Source organism: Lepisosteus platostomus, chromosome 25 (assembly GCF_059453375.1).
Source record: "Lepisosteus platostomus isolate fLepPlt1 chromosome 25, fLepPlt1.hap1, whole genome shotgun sequence".
NCBI lineage: Eukaryota > Metazoa > Chordata > Actinopteri > Semionotiformes > Lepisosteidae > Lepisosteus > Lepisosteus platostomus.
Window position 1 is genome coordinate 14,891,194 of NC_142635.1, and position 18,900 is coordinate 14,910,093.

At 46.2% G+C, this 18,900-nt stretch overlaps 1 protein-coding gene across 15 annotated transcripts in view; it reads left to right on the top strand.

The window, feature by feature from the left end:
* The window catches only part of LOC148641195 (protein Aster-B-like), a 188,290-nt gene that overhangs the window by 107,113 nt on the left and 62,277 nt on the right, over positions 1-18,900 (top strand). Inside the window, exon 1 of one of the 15 annotated variants that reach the window (XM_088619627.1) lies at positions 15,229-15,636. The exons of the other annotated variants lie outside the window; for them this stretch is intronic. Within the exon in view, the coding sequence (XP_088475753.1) occupies positions 15,614-15,636 (23 nt within the window). The 5' untranslated portion in view covers positions 15,229-15,613. Of the gene's footprint in view, positions 1-15,228; positions 15,637-18,900 lie in introns of those variants that run through there. 15 annotated transcript variants of the gene reach the window in all.

An 18,900-nucleotide genomic window follows, 5' to 3' on the forward strand; every position in this document is an offset into this window, starting at 1 on the left:
CACAAGCTGTGTCGGAGGTTTACTGGAAAGATCATTTGTGGGTGTGATGACACAGACTCTTTGAGAATCTCTGTTCTTAGAAATTCAGTCAACAAATAAATCAGAAAGACAGTTGGCCTCCCAAAGGTTCTGAAGCGGCAGTTTAAACAAAATGGTGGTAGAAGATGTACAGTATCAGAATGAGGGTTGTACGCTTTACGTTTTGAGCTTGTGGTCGTAATCCACTCTTTCTCGTTTAATGTGGTATTTGCAGAGGTGGGGGCAGTTGAATCTGAATCCTGGCTGATTCATTTAAAATAGAGCAAAGGATGTAAAAAATCGATCATTCGAAATGGATGTTGAACAATCCTCTTTCCAGTTTGTTTTTCTTCTCCTGATTACCTGCTACAACTGTTAAAGTATCAATAAATTGATCATTCTTTATATCTGTGCATGTTTTATAGCATAAGCAGTATAAAATATAAACACTTTTTGAGTGTCTTTTGATACATTAGTGACTGGTGCTGAATTCCTCTGTTACCTATTTTTATTGGTTCTTCATTTAGATATCTGTTGCAGTTCTGCTGTAGTGGTGGGTGACGTTGAGTGTGAAATTAGTATGATACATTTTCATGTACTGTATGTGATTAGACTGATCTAGACTCAGCAACAGTATTTCAGATTTCTGCACTCATTGGGCCTCGACAGTATGTAGGAATGGATCGGACTGTACAATCCTTCCTTAACTGGAAAAGCAAATTTAAAATAGAGGTCAAGAGATTGCAACTGTCGGGTCTCCTCGGCATTGCTTTCTGACTTGGTGCTTCCCCGCAGAAGCTGATCGGTGGCTTTTGAACATCAGCAGTGCTGATGATGTGTTGTTGCTCAGCAGGAGAGGAAGCGCAGGTTCAGACATGTGGTGTCTGTGCCTGGCTGTGGAACCGGCGGTGTGAAGCTCCCATCTGTGGGAACATGACTGAACGGCTCTAGATCAGAATCCCCCTCTGTGCTAAGAGGTGGCCCTGCTGGATGAGAACTGTCAGCTGACGGCACGGGTGCCTTAAGTCCTGCCGTTACCCCACGATGAGGCCCGCCAGTTGGGGTACGAAGGAAGAGATGTTGGGGAACGCCACATTGCTCCAGCCTCCTGCTCCTCGCTCTGCTGATTGACAGCAACGCAAGCGGAGCCGGTGCACCAGCTGATTCAGCTCTCCTACGGAGAACTGTAGGAACGATGTGTGTCTAAACTCTGTTCTCTGCTAATAGGTCAAGCAGAAGAAGTGGAAGAAACTGATATGGAGACCACAAAGGTAGGAAAAATTAGCAATAGGAGCCGCTCCTGTTTGGGTAGTCTGAAAAGACAGCATTAACTGCCCTGTTTCTTTGGGCGACAGATTATTCCACTCTTGGAAACCCTGGATACTTTGAGTTTGTTGTAACTGCTGTTTAAACAAATGGTAGAGGTATAACTAGTACAGTAGTTCCAGTTGGGTGTGGAAAAATATTTTTAGACACCATTAATGGTGTCTAAAATGTCACTTTTAAAACCAAAACAGTTGTTTCTGTGTTTTTAGAAGAGTGTGTTTTAAGACGTTAGTGACTCATGCTGAATGTCATTATTACCTGCAGTATTTGTTTTTGTTTTTAATTTAGTTATCTGTTCTGCTATATTTCTGGATAAAGTTGACTGTGAATTATTATGTGAAAGGTTCACGTACAGGGTGAGACTGAATGAGAGGTTTGGAAAATGATTAAAACAGGCTCATTTGCTTTTAAATGCTGATTTATAAATCATAAATAAATTTATAAACATTCTAATAATAAGTGTACCAGGATATTTACCTGTCACTGCAGAGCGGTATTACAGAATACCTTGCCCATTACTGTGCCAAACTTCTCTACAGCTGGGCAGCCACAGACCTGCTTTCTTACTGCATGCTCTTTTATGAACAGGTGTGTTTTGTTGTGTCATATTGTGTTTATTTAATGGGGAGGCTTGCAGGTACAACACTGAGATAATGCAGCATTGGGCGCATGTGTGAAAAAGGTATACTGTAGCAAGATTTTTAACGCCACTTCCCAGTTGGATACTGATGTTGTGGTAAATTCTTCAACCCAAGACCAGGAGTCTTGTACAGAAGTAGTCTTTACTGAGCTCAGTAATTGTGGGTCTACCCCACAGAAAAGACAAGCTGCCGAAGTTTTCTAAGCCTTTTATACAGTCTGGTCTGTAGCATGTGACAGTTTGGTTCATTTCAGGTGGTTTGCATCCTGTTCTTTGAAGTTGATCACTCAGTTTCTTAGTAACTTTTTACTTTGTACAAAGTCAGTTTTCATATGTTATGCTTTCATAGATCTTGAGGCAGTCTGGTGACTGATACAGAGCTTTATATTTAAGCTAACATCTTTCATGCATAGTATTCCATATTATTGGCAGTACTTATTTCATACATATTACGTATTAACAGTATAACATGGGATATGTGCTGATAAGTATCTCACTTTAGCATAAATATTAATCAATAATACCCCACAATGGCTCCCTGTCCCTACCCAGCTACCTGCTGGTTCCTACAGTAGCAGCCACATTACCTGCTGAGTGCCAGGGGCCACAGTATTGCCCCTTGCACAGAGACTTTGTGGCATTTTGAAAATCCAAAATCTTCAACTTTCATAGTATTTGAGAGCTTCCATTCTGTTCAAACTAGCATCCAAATTCAGTGTGTGTGTGTGTGTGCTTGCATGCATTGGGGAGTTACTGTAGGTTGGTCTGTTGATTTCTCTCTCACCCTCTGCAATACCCGGAGTTGTCACAAGAGGGAGCTGTGGTCATTAGCCAAGAGGCCATGTTGACTGGTTATTCTGCAGACAATGACATCATCTTTTGCTTGGTCAGGAAGCAGGGACACCTCCAACAACAGCGTGCTGTATTACCAGCCCTCATGATTCATGCCGCAGGGTCAGGATTGTGCTGCAGATTGATTCAGGCTCTCCTACCGGATGAGTCATACTGTGTATCTGAGCCAGTTTAGGCTTGGTCGAATCCAAATGGGGCTGCTGTGAAAAAAAAATTTAGGAGTGAATACGTTCTCTGATAGTGAAAATTGTGCATTTACATTAAAGCGTTCTTATGTCTGAAATGATTTACCCATCGCTGCCTTATGGCACTGTGGTATTTGAGAGAACTTTGTCTTATTTTGCTAGAGACACGTGTACACAGAATGGGAATCATATCTGAAGGTCTCCTGCAAATATTTCTTCCCAGGACAGCTGCAGTTCGAGGATGTTCGCACCGCACACCTCAAACTTCACGCAGGGCCAGGACACAACTCCCTTCACCTCTGGGGGAAATAAAGTGTGACGTCCTTTAGCGTATAGTACACAGTTTTTCACTTTGTCAAGGATCTTTTAACTGTGAGACGGGAGGTTTGTCGTATTGAATGTTTTCTACAACAGTGGGCTTTTCCATTCCAGTTCATAGTTAATGAGCAGCTGCCCTGACACACTGTGTTCGCTAATGGGGCTTCTGTGGGGCAACACTGGAGGAACAAATGGGATGCAGAATCCTGCTTTGTGGTATGCCAGTAATGACAAGATGCATGATGTTATCTGAATGCCTACAGAATAGAGGCAGCCCACATTTGTAGAAGTAGGAAGTTTTGATCAGTGCACAAAAACAATTATACATAGAAAACCAGCCACATATTATATGCTTGTTTATGGTAGTGCCGTTAAAAGACAATACTTTAGCACATACAATGGGTTTTACTTGTGCAAATACATACTGTACAGCATATGTACATACTGTATATAGAGTGTCCTCCATAAGTACTGGGACAGTGAACACAAGAAGTGCTTTTATTCCAAAATGGTACAACATATAATCACATAAATACCCAGGTGTCATTCTGTACATTTGCTGCATATTCATCTTTTCATATCAAATCTGAATTGCTTGAGTGTACAGCAAAAATAGCAATTTTGACATGACTGTCCCAATACTTCTGGGGGCACTATACAGTATATCATTACCTTTCTCATTTCCTATTGCTTAAAGATCCCCCTTCAGTTACCGTTGTGAAGTACAAATGAAGTTATAAATGTTATCTTGATGTCATAATATGCCATTACAGAGAAATTGCATAAATATTTAACTTGACCACCATGATGAATAAAACTGTAAAATAGCTTTCATCTAAACGGCTGTGGCAGTTATTTTGAAAACAATTCGGTAATGGTTTATTACAGAATAGCCTGAGTATAACCTGGTGGTAGAGATGAGTATTGTGAGCACTCGTGTGGGTGGGACTGAAATCATTGCTAATCGGTAAGCAACAAGTAACAGCAGAAGGCTGTGTGTGTACAGTGCTGCCTGCACTGTGTTGTAGTGAGGAAAATTATAGACAGAGCTTTTCAGCAAGCAGCAAATACTCCTGACTTTGAAACTGACGGGCCCCGTTAGTCTCCATGGAAACGTGGCCTTCCACTGCAGTAGGGGAGTGCAGTGAGCGTGCTCGGGAGAGGCGGCTCACTGCCAGAGTATACTGCCTCCTGCTTTCACAATTCACACTGCGTTTACACTCAGAAGACCGTAAACGTCCAGAACTTCTCCGAATCCGGACTTGTGTTTCCTTAGAAGCCTCCCAGCCGCCACCTCGTTATCGCCGTGTGAGGCCGCCTTCACAACCGCTTCAGTTTGGGCTGATCGAACACCACAGACCAAGCAAACAGCCGTACAATCTCGGAATTAGGAAACAGAACTAACTTTCCCCTTCCTCTTTCTCACAAATTGACTAGAGAGTGGCAGATCTCTCACTGGGAATGTCTGTTGTTTCACTGGGAGTCTCCCAGTGATATGCAAAGCTGAAACTTTACTGCAGACTGGCCTGGCCTTGCTGCCTGCAGATTCCTCCCTCCCACATCCAGCTTTGTTTGCACAGAAAACTCAATACAGGGGGCTTTCTGTGCAAATAAAGGTTTGAGTTAGAACCTACTGTCGGATGAAGCACCCTAATCATGGTATCATTGCTGTTGAAGGTGTGTTTTTGTGTTACGTGTTATGTGTTTTGAGGCGTATTGGGCTGAAGTAAGGAGGTGTCAGTGTGCTTTATCCCCAAATGTAGGGCTGGCAGCCTTCGACATGGCTGGAATGCTTAGCAAGTATGCAGAAGATATTGCCACTGTGTACCACTGTTGAGACAGTAAACACAGCTGTGACATAGTGGTTTCCTTATCCTCAGAGCTGTGAAGTAGTGAAAGGTTGTGTAATGCAGTATTTGCATTTGTATTCCTCACTAGCCCATGGAAAACGTGGCACTTGGTTGTTACTGAAACTGAATAGCATGGCAAATTTCAACAGATTGTCACGGATTTCTCCAGTCAAGGTTTCGATTTGTACAATCTAGAAAGAAAACACACTTGTGAAATAAATTTGTTCAACAGTATTCTTCGCCATCTGTCAGATTATCACCTGACTCGTACAGCACACGTGCTAAATCAGTACTCAGATGGGGCACCTCTACAGAAGACCAGGTTGCTGCTCTGCATGATGGTGGTGGACCAGTAGGTGTCACTCCTCCCCTTGGACCAGAATTTCTGAACCATTATGGTGACCTGGGATACTGTGACTATTTGGACATTAAAAGCCCAGGGCACTGTTAATAAGATTAGGTATGTTAGCCTCCCAAAAGCTCCCCCTTAACTCCGGTGGTGAAGACCTTTCTGACTCCTCCTGCTGATTGGCTGCGCAGTGGAGCCCAAAGGCAGGAAGTCTGCAAGTGTGTCACCCACCTGGAATGCAGTGGGTCCCCCTCCCTTATGTGAGGCTGGGACTGTCTTTGGAATGACGAGCACTATGTACCGTGCTTCCATTTAATTCATTGGTAATGTGGATAATTATTGTATTCACATCATAGTATTCAGCTGCCTCTTTTGATATTTTATTGAAGAAGACCTGCGTCTGGCGCAAGGACACCTCCATCTTGCTCTCTAGGGGGCTCAGTGAGGTTGTTTTCCTTGGTTGTGCCGTTGGGCTAGCCCATCCTGCTGAAGCACGTACCGATGACTTTGAGAGAGGTTTTGTTGTGCTTGTTTATGTCCCCTCCCCCCACTCCCTTAGTGGACAGCTAGTTAGCAGTGTTCATGCCTGATTAGCGGGCGACTCAGGCGGTGAGTGAAGAGCACGGAAAACAAACGCAGTCAGTGAGGCAGAGGAAATCTCCGCTTAGGGGATCTTGTAGAGAACGGATCCCTGTACACCCCTCTCTATTCTGCCTCTCAGAGTGTGTGAGAAGGTACAGAATGTGAACAGCGAGGGGATTAACTAGGAACCGATCTCAGATCTGGAGCTCGGAGATCTGTCCTAACAGCTGAAAATAAAAGGTGAAATAAAACTCCCAGAAGACTGTGGCGTTGGCACCGCGTCACCTCGAGACAGCACTGTGAAACAAGAGAAGAATGATAAAACAGGCCATGTAATCCCAGGTTCTGCCATGTGTCGGGCGTGCGCTGTTTGCCCATCGTGCAGGCTCTTGAGAAGTCTTACACGAACCCTCCTGCAGCATCTCCACCATGCTAGAGATCTTCCTGAAACCAGAACGGTTCTTCCCTGTGGTGGGTGTGTGGTGTTACCAGCTCGGCGGCCATGCGAAGCTGTGCCGATTTATCTAGCTGAAGGACAGAGCAGATCCGCGGGACTTCAAGGTTCTTTCGGTACCTTGCAGGGGTACTTGATGAGTGACCGCTCACAGCTATCGCCCTGCTTATACTGCAACACGATATGGGTTACTATAGAAACAGAGAAAGCTCAAGAATTCTTTTGAATTCTTTTACCACAAATACCCTTATGATATGTCTGTGCGTTAGAACACACCACCAATTTGATGGTGATGATTGAGAGGATGAGAATTCTCTGGTGGTTAAGGCTCCTTCCTTCTACAGTAGGTTGGTAAGTTTATGAGTTGGATGGAACAGTACCTGTACACAAACTGCCTAAATTCAGGTCTGCTCCACCTGCAGTCCCTCCACAGTTTCGCAACAGGTGGATCCTTAATTTTCGAATTAAGAAGTGGCAGGATCAATAACGCAGTTGAGGAGCAGGATGTATGAATGCATTGCAATGGACTGGGTTGGAAAGCCCACTAAATGCATAGCCCTGGTCTGATTTATGTTGTCTTTGTATTAGCTCAAGGGGGGACAGAGATGCCCTTTGTAAACGTATAGCAAGTGACGAGAACCAGCATGTACAAACAGTACGTACTGTATGTCTGTGTGCACTCATCCCTGCTCATTCCCCAGTGCTTTGGACTTCTGCATGCCTCAGTGAATTCTTTGCATGTGCCAGGCTAGCAGCAAATCTGACTTTTGTTAAAAATGAAGAGGGACTACAACAAAGTTAGGAAATTAACCATGTTGCTGCATTGTTATTTTGCCCCCTACGTTGTCCGATTCAACCCCTTGAAAAAGGGCGCAGTTCTGCGAAAGGGGAAGCATTAGTTCTTCTGAGTTCAGAAGACGTGTCGGAAACAGCTTCCTGTTTTATTTCTGCTGGACACCGGGGTGAGCAAGGGGAACTGGGCGGGCTGTTTTTAGCCCTCACTGTGGGATTTCTGAGCTGTCGGAGGCAAACGATGAAACCCAGGGGGAGATTAAAGACTTCATCATGAGCTGCAGAACAGTCATCTGGGCTCCACGGTCCCCATCAAAGGCTCATTTCCCTGCAGTGTTTTAACCCACAAGTCATTACCAGCAAGTGCTTTGTTTGGTGAAACACCCTTTCTATTACACAATAATGCACTTTTAACCCCTTTCCATTGGATGTAGCATCTGCGTGTTCCTCGTTGGTCACACAGTTACATAATGTGCATTGCTTATTGAGATATCACCGTTCGCAAAGATCTGCAAGGCACTTAAATATCGTTCTGCCAGAACAGCCTCTCAAAAGGAGCACAATGACAGCAGATGTTTCATTCCAGATCAAAGGATCCATTCCTGTTGATCTGAAGGAGGTATCGTGAAAGACAGGACGGGTTTAAGTGGAACCTGCGCCTGTCGCGGTGTAACATTGTAGTAATTCCGTGACAAACCTTTGCGAGAGACGGACGCTGTATGCGTTGCAGTTCATGCTGCGCAGGCACGTGACCATCACCAATGCTTCAGAGAGGCATGAATAACGGCGCAGACACAGCCACTCCTGATAATTCCCTCATTACGCTCCAGCCTGTGCATTAAAGCAGGCAGTTCAACACATGGGGATTGATCAGAAAGCATGTCAATATCCGTTCAGGCTTTCTCCCAGTTTAACAGATCCAATTAGCATCTGCTCACATTGCACTGGGATAAGTCAGGCAAAAGGGGCATGGCCTACTTTGTTTGGGGTGCTGTACACTTAACCCGTTAACGAGCTGGCTGACTAACGAGCTGGGTTCATTTGCTTTGTCTCCTGGTTCTGCCCTCTCCACTCTCTCTCTCTCTCTCTCGGAGGCGCGTCTGTCCTGATCAGGGACAGGTGGAAAGATCAGGGCCGGAGCCTTGATCAGTGCACCCCTCCGTGAGTCGGCCGCCCCCCCCCCGCCCCGCCCGCGAGGCAGCGCTGGGGTCCGTCGCGATCAGGAGCGGGGGCGCCGGTCGCAGAGCAGAAGCCGATGAGGGATTAGGAACAGTGCCGCACATCAAGGCTCGGATGGTAAACGAGCCTGACAGGAGGGCTTGTCACCTGATCGGCCCGCCCGCAGCCCATTGGCTCCTGAGCATCAACCTACATGCCTCTCATAATACCCTTTGTGAGGACAAATCCCGGGCATCGGGCAGCGTGCTGCGTCTGGGGTCGGAATGTCCCTTGGCCTTTTTTGTGGGAACGGATGCTCTGGAAGAAGCCGAGAAATTGTTTATTAGCAAGAAGGTCCAAGGTTGATTTATTGTCAAATTAATTGCATCCCCCGTTTAATATTAATGCGTTTCCTTTCTCAAAATTAGTTAGCTGGGCTCACAGCCCCATAGGGATGTACCGTGTAGTATTCCTTGTGACTCGTGGTTCTGTTCTAGGGGTTTAGGAAACATTTGTTAGCGTAGGTCCATTTTTCAGGTTTGTGGATGTACATTATATTGGACTGCCATCTTAATGAAACAAATGGTTAGTGAAATCTTCCAGCACACAACCGAGAAATAACACTAAACCCTGTAGTAGAACAATATATCAAAATCATCAGATGCTAGTAACTTTCACAGTGCAGTTGAGGCGCCGAATGGATGCGTGTTCTGAGATTTCCCTGTTAGGGCGGCCTCAGGTCTTGACCTTGTGTGATAAGAAATAAAGCCCATGTAGCAGTTTCAAGCTGTAGATCAGTTCTGTGAGCTTAGCCTCCATTAAGCTTCAAGAGAAGGTGCCTGGATATACTGTACTGTGGCAGCTATTTGCATTGACTTCTCATCTGTAATAGGCCCTTCATGAAATTGCAAAACAAAACTAATACGGTGATTTGTTTACTAATTTAGAAAAATGAAATTAGGACTAATGTGTAGTTCATCAGCACAGTGCCTAGGACTTCATCGTTAACAGTAAAGTAATAATTGATTACTGTAAGCTACGTTCACCTGCAGCCCGTCGGAAGAAATAGTCAGTCCATCCCGTTCAACAACTGGCGAAAACACGTCGTCCCACAGACAGACACCCAACTGCAGGGCCGGAAGTTCAGCTTGCTCAGGGAGTTGTGATCAGGGCCACCTGTTCCCCCCGCAGGAGAAACTAACGAGGCCGAAAATTCATGTCGCATTCTGTATTCGGGGGAAAAAAGCAGCTCGTCGTGATTCTTTAATTGGCAGAGGTTTCGTCGTTTTGGCTGGAGAAACGAAATTACCCAAAGGCGAGTGTAAAAGGGAGGTCACGTTCTGATAAACGACAACTTACTGTACACATTTACCCTGAGTGAAATTCAAAGCCGTGTTTTATGCACGCATCCCTTTTTTACTGTATATCGCCGCTCGTTTTTCGATTCAATACCAACATCTCGCGAATGTGAAGTGGCGTCCTCCGTATGTAGGCTTATCGTATCCGAATAGCGTTTTAATCGCGCCGTAGGATTGGCAAGTGCAATGCCAGTTTCACGCCATGCATTGATGACCCGAGCAGTACTGTGCGTGACTGCCGCAGCGCGTGGAGCAGTACAGGGGCGCATGCCCAGCGTCGCGCGGGGGCCTGGCACGCAGGGCGCTGTCTCAGTCGAGCTCCAGATACGGGCTCATCTTCAGTGCGTGAAGGGTGTTCCCTCCTGCGTTCCCATTACCTGTACAGGCTTGCATGTCATTTGATTAATACATTGGCCGCAAAAGGCAAAGTCTCAGCCTGAAATCGCTACAGCCGAGGTTACCGCAAGATGGAGTGCACGCATACCTATACAGTACATCACTGAGATCGTCTTCTGGCAACGGGGCGATTCGCGGGGGTTTGCTTTTGTACGGAAGACTTCTCTGCCCCTGGGCGCTGTGCTTAAAATGTGAAAAGTTGCAACACAATTCAGTATTCGAGGATTCAACCAGCATGTGGGGAATTGCGTGCTTAGCAAATGTTTTGAAACACTGGTTTCATAACACTCAAACTAGTTATGTCCCTACCCTCGTTATTTCAGAGGATAGTTGTGGTGCACCTGACACTCTGTGAGAAAATGCTTTCAAAGCGCACCGTGTGTTTGCCCGTTCATTAATGTTGGGCGGCTTGGGAGCAGATTGATCTTCGTCTTGCATTAATGCCTCTGTACAGGACCTGCCATTACAGTGATCTGAAGTTGCTATAGTGTTTACTCGGGGGTGCAGTAAGTAAAACCGTGTTCTCAGTACTGTTGCAGATGTGGAACATGAAAAGGGGAAACGTTATCAGTTTTTTAAGACAGAAGTGCGTTCGTTACATTTTACAAGTGTTTCGTTTCCACACGTTAGATTTCCACACTTCCTTGCTCGGTCCTGTGTGAACCGACCCGGCCTGGCCTCGCGCTCTGCCCTCGCGCGGGTGCCGTTCCTCGGGAGCTGTCCTTTCAGCACCACGCGCCTCCGGAAGGTCGTCTTAGACGGAAAAAAAAAAAGATCTCCTTTACACCAGCGCCGCGGTTTTTAGCAAATTTTTTTACAGTATTTATGGTCAGAAAGGGAAAATTTACCCCGGTTTTCCCCAGATGTCCCTGATCCACTTCTTAAAGGTTTTAGTTTTGTGCGTATTTAAAAAAAAATCGGCTATTTTTCAACCGTGCAATGTATATCCGTATTTTTCATGAAAACCTGCAGTAATAAAATATTACACAAGTTGAACAGTTTATGGCGATGATCAGAACAGCAGGAGCGGAGAGACGTGGGTAAAGTTCATGCTTTACGGGGTTATTTTATGACTGTTTAATCACGGGGCATCAGTTTCAAAGCAAGGCGCATCTGCTGGGCCCGTGGCTTAATCCGATGACCGAGAGGAATGGCTCTGATAGAGGACGGCTTCTGGCAACAAGAGTAGTGCAGCTGGAATTAATATTTACAGGGGGGCTCAGAATTCATTTAGGAAATCTGTCCACCCCCCCACCCCCGATAAATCCCACAATGGGGTGCGCTTTCTTTATTCTGGTGGAGTGACGATTGCATAAGCAATGGGTGCTCCACTCGCAGCATTGTTTTTCTGAGAAAGCTGGCTTCTCCAGTAAGCTTATGTAAGGGCTTTAGGTGGAATCGCTGCAGCGTGATCCAGCTGTTTGTCCGGCCCCACGTTCTGAGCCTCCGTGGCAAATCGGAACGGATACAGGGATGCGTCGTCACCCGCGGGGCACCACGGAGGAGGGGGCGGAGGCAGGCTCTAAATCTCGGGTACGGCCACTAAGGCTCAGTGTTTGCACGCCCCCTGTCTGACAGCAGCCTTCGGGAGAGCAGCAGAGAGCGGAGACTGGTCTGGAAAGTGTTGCTTTGAGCAGTTGCATAGCCGCCCTTCATGTTTGCTTTTCCTGTAGGGCTGCGATTTTGTAGAGCACAGCAAAATCCTGCACATGAACTTGAAAGCCATTAACACTGTCCATGTGCAATTGCAGTGCAGAAAAAGAAACCACTGGTTTCCCAAACGTACTCGTCATATAAACGCTAATGGTTAATTGAATCGATGGAAGAGCTTTTAATCTCCGGAGATCCCAAAGCAGTTTACATAGGGTATACTGTAAGAAGAGAAGCACTTCCTACACTGCTAAACTGCAGCACCCACATGCGACATGTGGAGGTCATGAGACAATAGCAGTTCTGCTACTCAGCACATGCACACTAGAGGAGAGAGAAATTCCTTCACTTTAATTCAGGGGGACATTTAAGGAAGCTAGATACTGTAGTATTATTGCCAAGACATCAGAGTTAGCATCCCTACTCTTACGATCAATTGCCATGTGATCTATGAGGACCAAGTAGTCAGTACCTGTTTAATGATTCATCAGGAACTGCTTATCTTACAGCACATTGTTCCCTGGTCTCCACAGCGGGGCTTTAGTTTGACATTAGAGAGAAAGAGCACCACCTGCCTGTCCACCAGCTACACAGCAGGAACCTGATTTTTCTTTGAGGTCTCCCATCCCACTACCAATCTGGCCCAGTCTTTCTTATCTTCTGACATCTTACGATGTCAGCTACCAAGTGGTAATGCTGTTCAGAAATGCTGGATAGGAAACTGTGATTTTAACAGCAGTTTTTAATGAGGGAAGATCTTAAGGTAGCCGTATTCTTGCGTAACAAGTACATTTGAACCCGATGTATCATCTAGTCTAGAGACCAGATTGTTACTCCTAAATGCCTGGGACACTACAGCAAGGTCACTTTGAGAGTGGTCATCTTAGAATCCGGTACCTGGGGTGCTTGTACGCATACAGAAGAGAAGCTAATTTTGTTTAAAATATATTTAAAAGAGGGATGTGTGTAATATAACTTAATGGCATGTTTTCCTACGAGTCTAATGTGTTTAATAATGAAATATACTCAGGCCTGTTATAAACATTTTGGAAGATCAGGTTTAAGCATGTTAATTACCCTCTGAAAGGAAGTTTGTTTTGCTTCATTCATAATTTGGACAGGGAGTGGGCAGTGTGGAAGCCCTGATTCTGGTGAGTTGTCCTGAACATGCTGGAGCACTCAGAGGCAGGACAGTGCACTTGCTCACTTGCTGGCTTGGGCCAGATGTGAAACATAACAATGCCAGACCCATGTAAATGCTACCAGTGAAAGGGAGAAAAGAGGGACCGCAGCGTTTCTGCTGCTCAGCCTTCTTCAGGTATGAGCAGCACCTCACAACCCCTCCTCACAGCTGCCAAGATGCTGTGCTTCTCTCTTTCTTCCGTTCAGGCTGGGTTTAACCTTTACTTGTCCCTTTGCAGCCAAACCACACTGATGCAGGTCCCTGCTCGAATATAACCGTCGTACAGTAATATTCAGAGCCTGTGAGCAGCTGAGTAATACCTGTGTTTATACAGTACCAAATTTAAAATGGAATTGCATTTTTAGTGGTTATTACAGTTATGGAGATGGTCTCATTCTAAATATCTTGGGATTCTGGATTTCTTTTGAACTCTGGCATTATTACTGTAGCAATTGAAGTCTTGTGGAAGTCATGTTTCTGTTATTGTTATTATCATTGTCGTGTTTTGTGCTGTCACTGGAAGCGAGTTTATAGTTGATGAATTATTTTTTGGCCGGCGTTGTAGCGAGACTTACTGTGCATTGATATCCTTGACTGTCAAGGCAGTGCTTGTGCGTGTTGTAGCAGATGGTCTTCATGTCAAGCAGAGCTTCTTCTGCTTTGTGCGACAGGGGAGGTGACAGTTCCTCAATTCCTGCTCTGTCTAAGACAGTGACGCCCACGGACACCTCCTCGACTCATTCATCATCCTGAGTGCAATGCACGAGCAGGGAGGTGTGAAGGTTTATGGAAAACCACCAAAATCAGACCAAGAGACATCAGTCGGCAGTATTCTTATGGACTAGGGGAGGCCATTCAGCCCAGGCTTGTTTAGGTCCCAGGAGGAAATTGATCTGAGGATCTCATTCAAAAACTGTTTTTTTATTTACTTATAGTTGGGAGAAAGACTGGTAAAAAAAAGGCTGAAATTTAATCGCCGCAGTTTCTCTCAGAACCCACCCCCCCGTCCCAGGATTCCACTCCAGGTGGGTCCCCCTTCGCTCCCCATCCCACAGAGGAACCCCTGAATCAGAGCGTGAAGGAGGATGGTGCCTCTCCTGCTGTACTGCTCAGACCGTGTCAGATGCTGCTTCTCACACCGGAGCTGTAGATGAGCAGTAAAGCCAGACTCCCTCGTTTCTGCCCCACAGACGGAGCGTGGGGAGCATCTGCATTCCGTCATGGAGTTAGTGAGAAGCAGGGAATAACTTTCCCTAAGATCCACCTGTCACCCTGTGTGACACTCTTGATTCTGAAGAAATCCATGGGCTTGAATCCCAGCATCAAACCTTTATAGCCATAATCATTGTGTCCAAGAGTGGGGAAAAAATGATCCTTTCAAGCCCAGGAGTGCTTTGCTTGCTTCTCTCTACATTGACTGTAGCAAAGCCGTGTATTTGTGTAGTGTGCTAACAAACCTGTCTCTTCTGCTCGGGCCTGCATGGTCTGAGTGAATACCAGCGACACTGCTGAGGTCTCCGAAGAGCAGAGCTACATAGAGCAGGCATTTGTGTGGGCTTGGAATTCCCTGCAGGTCAAAACCAGAGCTCCAGGCGCAATATGAATCGCAAGAAGAAATTAGGAAAATGAGACGGACGTGACGGGGTTAAAATATTCCCAAACTTTCTTCGGCTGGGACAGAGGGTTATAAAAACATGCAGGTCTGCCACACTCTCCTCACCCACACAATTATACTCTGTGTATGCAGTGTCCTGAAGAGATTACAGGGACAGCTGCTGATACCAGTTGAGCCTGACATGTGCTCCAACAGGTCTGGCTAATCCCGTCCCCCGGGAGACCGAGCAAAACCCCAGGGTTAACTGGGGAGTGGGGGGGTTTAAAAAAGGAAGTGGCTTGTGCCAGTGCAGCCAGCACAGCGTTAGGCTGGGGATGAATGGATGTTCTCCCTCTCGGTGCCAAACCCCTCTGCAGTAGCCGGAGCCTGCAGTGTAACATGAGCAGCAGGGTTAGCGACAGGAGGACACAGTGCGTTTGTGCAGGGGAGGTGTTTGGAGGAAGGGTGCTGGGCGGGGGGGGGATATTAGGAGAGGAGCATGCTCAGTAGAAGCTGGAGGACAGCAAGTGCAGCTAGAGCTCTCGTCTGCTGCAGGACCGCGAGTGTGTGCGTGTGTGTGTGGATGTGAGTGCGTGTGAGAGCCGGCGCGCAGAGGAGACATCCTGACAAGGCGGCAGGCAGGCAGGCAGGCAGGCACTGTGGCACTCAGGTTGGTGCAGATACCGAGCGGCCCCGAGTGAGGGGCTGGGGGGGGGAGAGGACAGGAGAGAAGAGAGGAGGAGGCGGCGAGGACCGACGGCCGGGCAGGCTGGACGAGAGCCTCTGCATGGGACACCAGGTCCAGCTGGGATTTACCTCCTGGGGCTTGCTCCCGAAATGCCATGGAAAGACTGGCCAGCTGAGCAGGGAGAAGACGCTATGGCTGTCGGGCACTCCTTGCCGCACTAATGAAAGGCTTCAAGCTTGCCTGGTAAGCCCACTTGAGAGAGAGAGGGAGAGGGAGAAGGAGAAGGAGAAGGAGAGGGAGGCTGCTTCACCCTTTTTCGGCCGCTGCCCCGTGCCTTCTCCTTCGGGCAGTCTGCTGCGGGCTCCTCTCCCCCCCGATGGCGGGTCTCGTCCGTGCGCGCTGTCGGTCGGTCGCATGCGTGCCTGGAAGTGAGCAGCCTGCTGCCGTGAGCGCTGTGACTGCAGTGCTCTGCCGGCCTGTGTTTGTTTATGCGCTCCCCTCATCCTCACCGGATATTTTTAGTGGCGAATTACAGTGTACTGCAGATGAAGCAGCAGCAGCAGCAACAACCGAGGGAACGTGGGAGAGATTCACTTCAAGCTTGTGAGACAACAGTCCGATGTCTTTCGATATCACAGATGCAATAAGACCCTTTTCTAACGTGTTTTATTCGCCTTCCTTCTTTTCCTTCTCTAGCGGGTTGAAACATGTTATCTGTTAGCTACATTTGCATGTAACATCCTTCGCCGCTCAGGTGTCTCTGTTTGCTGGAACTCTGCCGACCTGCTCTGACAGAATGAGAATGGGGGAAATCGGGGCTCTAGTTTTCAGTGGCTTAAATTGTCTGACTGCTTGTGGACTCTGGCTGCAGCTATGAGGGGAGACTTGGTAGATACGCATCCTTTACATATGTCATGCGTCTGCTGACTGCTTGTCGTAAGGGAAATACATGCAGTCTTCTTTCTTAATGAAATGAAAGAGAAATGAAAGTGCTCTTTGTGTCATTTTGTAAGTCTGTTGTTGAACAGCATCCAGTTTGTTTTTTTTGCCAAAGGGCTTCGGATTGCAATGCACTTGAGCTGCATTTCCCCATCGCAGAGGGTCTTGGCATGTTTCTTTCTGGTGCCCTTTGAAATCTGCTCATGCACAAGCTTTTTGAAGGTGTAGTGTGGCCGTCAGATTTGAAAGTTTTAAGGAAATAAACTGTTAGCATGCATTTGCATTTATGTGGGAGTTGGAGTGTTTTCCAGGCTGTCAGATTTGAAAGTTTTAAGGAAGTAAACTATGCATTTACTTTTTCTGAATACGTTTTCCCATGAACTGAACATTTGGAGTTGCCTGTTTAAAGTTGACGAGCAATTCAGAGTTACATTCTATAGGAAATGTGCATCGTGAGGGATGGTTTCAGATGAAGCTGAAGTTGTGGATTATCTTGCTGGTTTTCAGTCTGTGTGTGCAGCACAGGATTTCATTTGGATGTGACAGACAAGGACACTCCTAATAATCCAGAATAACAAAGCACTGTAGAAATGTATACACCGTGCTCCAAAAACGACTGTAACTGCAAATGCATTTAAAAAACACATCAAAGCAACATTGCTTTAACTTGCACAAGCACAGTGTGATTAAAATGAGATCAATTAAGGATCATTAAGGCTGCTGCAGTATAGCCTTACATTTTTATGCAAAGTAATGTTTACACTTCAGCAAGCATGCACATCTATAGGCAACACCTTACTGTAAATTATAAGTTGAGGTACCCATCATTGAAATGGGTTAACAATATTTTCAAAAAGCTGTTATTTTAAATGATTAATTGCTTTAATTAATTAATTGCAATTAATTGATTAATTACAAGGCATAGCAGCTTCAGTTCCCTCAAAAGGTTGCATTCACAATTTTAAGATGCTTTATATATTGTATATACCTGTATAATCCAGGGTTTAAAACAAGTAGAGGCACCTTCTGAATTGATTGCAGTCTTTGTCTGTTTAATATAATGCACAGAGAGGGAATGATGTTGGAAGTGTGCTTGGATGACAAGGAACAGTGTCTCGGATGACTGCACTCAGGACAGATACGAGGATTAATGGAATGGAAATTAAAGCATCTTCCAGTGAGGAGCCATCCGCCATCGACAGAAGCCGCAGTATTTTAAAATTTGCAGTAACCCCTTGAGGCACAATTGTTTCGAAACTTGCTGGCAGTTTGTTGGGATTTCAAAATTTGAGGTTGCAATTCCAAATACCTTAGCGCAATAATTTTAGATTGCTTTATCTCATCATGGAGGGCTTTTCAATCACATGCTGATCAAAAGAATGTATTCTGCGAAAGGAGGGAAAAATATATATATAAAAAAACAACCTGCCAGCCAAGACTTTAAGAGAGGTTGTAGGAAAAAACAGATCCTTCTGCGTAGCTACAGGGGCCTTTCTTTTGTTTGACTACTGGGAAATGGACTCGTTTATAACTGGGCACATGAGAAGAGTTCTAAACGAAGGCAGGCCTTTCGCTCCAGGTAGTCGTCACCTGAAGTTTCGGAGAAGAAGGCTGCAGCAGTCGCTTGCAGTGTCCCCCAGCGCAGCTCAGTCACTGGGCCTGGAGACTCAGCCGAGTTCGGAGCTGCTGGGAGGAGCAGGAGGAGTCTTTAGGGTAACACTTGAAAAGCTGAGCAGAGCCTGGACACCGAGACAGGCAGCAAAATCTGCAGATTGAAGCAGCGTTGGCTTCTGCTGTATCTTTTTCATTTCTTGTCCTTTTTCAATGAATATGCAGTCTTGGAGTGAAGGGTTTAAGGCTCGTGTTATAAATGCACTAAGAGCAGGCAATGACCCCGATGAAGCATTAGCACTGAGTCACCTGAAGCACTGCGTTTCCAGCAGGCTGGAAACCCCCCATGTGCACATGGTGAACTGTGGCCCCCTTTTCATCTCCAGGGAACACAAACAAGACATGTTAAAATGCATTTCGGTCACCAGTCGAATACCAATCCAAATATATTAATTAACCGTAGGACCGAGGAAAGACCGTGAAACAACAAAAACCTTGCATTTTCAGTGCTGGAACATCAGTGAAATCGGGGGATCCTTTCTGAGCGGCATTGCTCATTTCTTGGAAGGTCTCCGAGGAGGCACCGTGTGGAGGAGTTGTTTTCACAATAAGCGGCCCAGAATTGGCAGCAGAAGAATGGGAAGATGAGTTTATTTCAGTGCTACAGCGTTTGAAAGTGCTGAAGTGCCTGCAGGTCTCTTGACTACGCCGTTATTGTGGGCCTGTCTAATGAGCTGATGGGAGTGGATCTGCTGCATAGCGAGCCTTGTGCTGAAGCTCGTTACTGTAAGTTCGGGAGCTCGTTAAGCTCTTGCATTATCGTTAGGAGACTTGCCTCTTGCTTACTTCAGTGCTGTGTGGGAAGGCCTTGAGCTGTGTCTCTTCCCCAGTGGCGTTTGTTGCTCATCAAGCCTTTTCATTCATTAATTCCAGCACGTGTCTGAAACAGTTATTGAA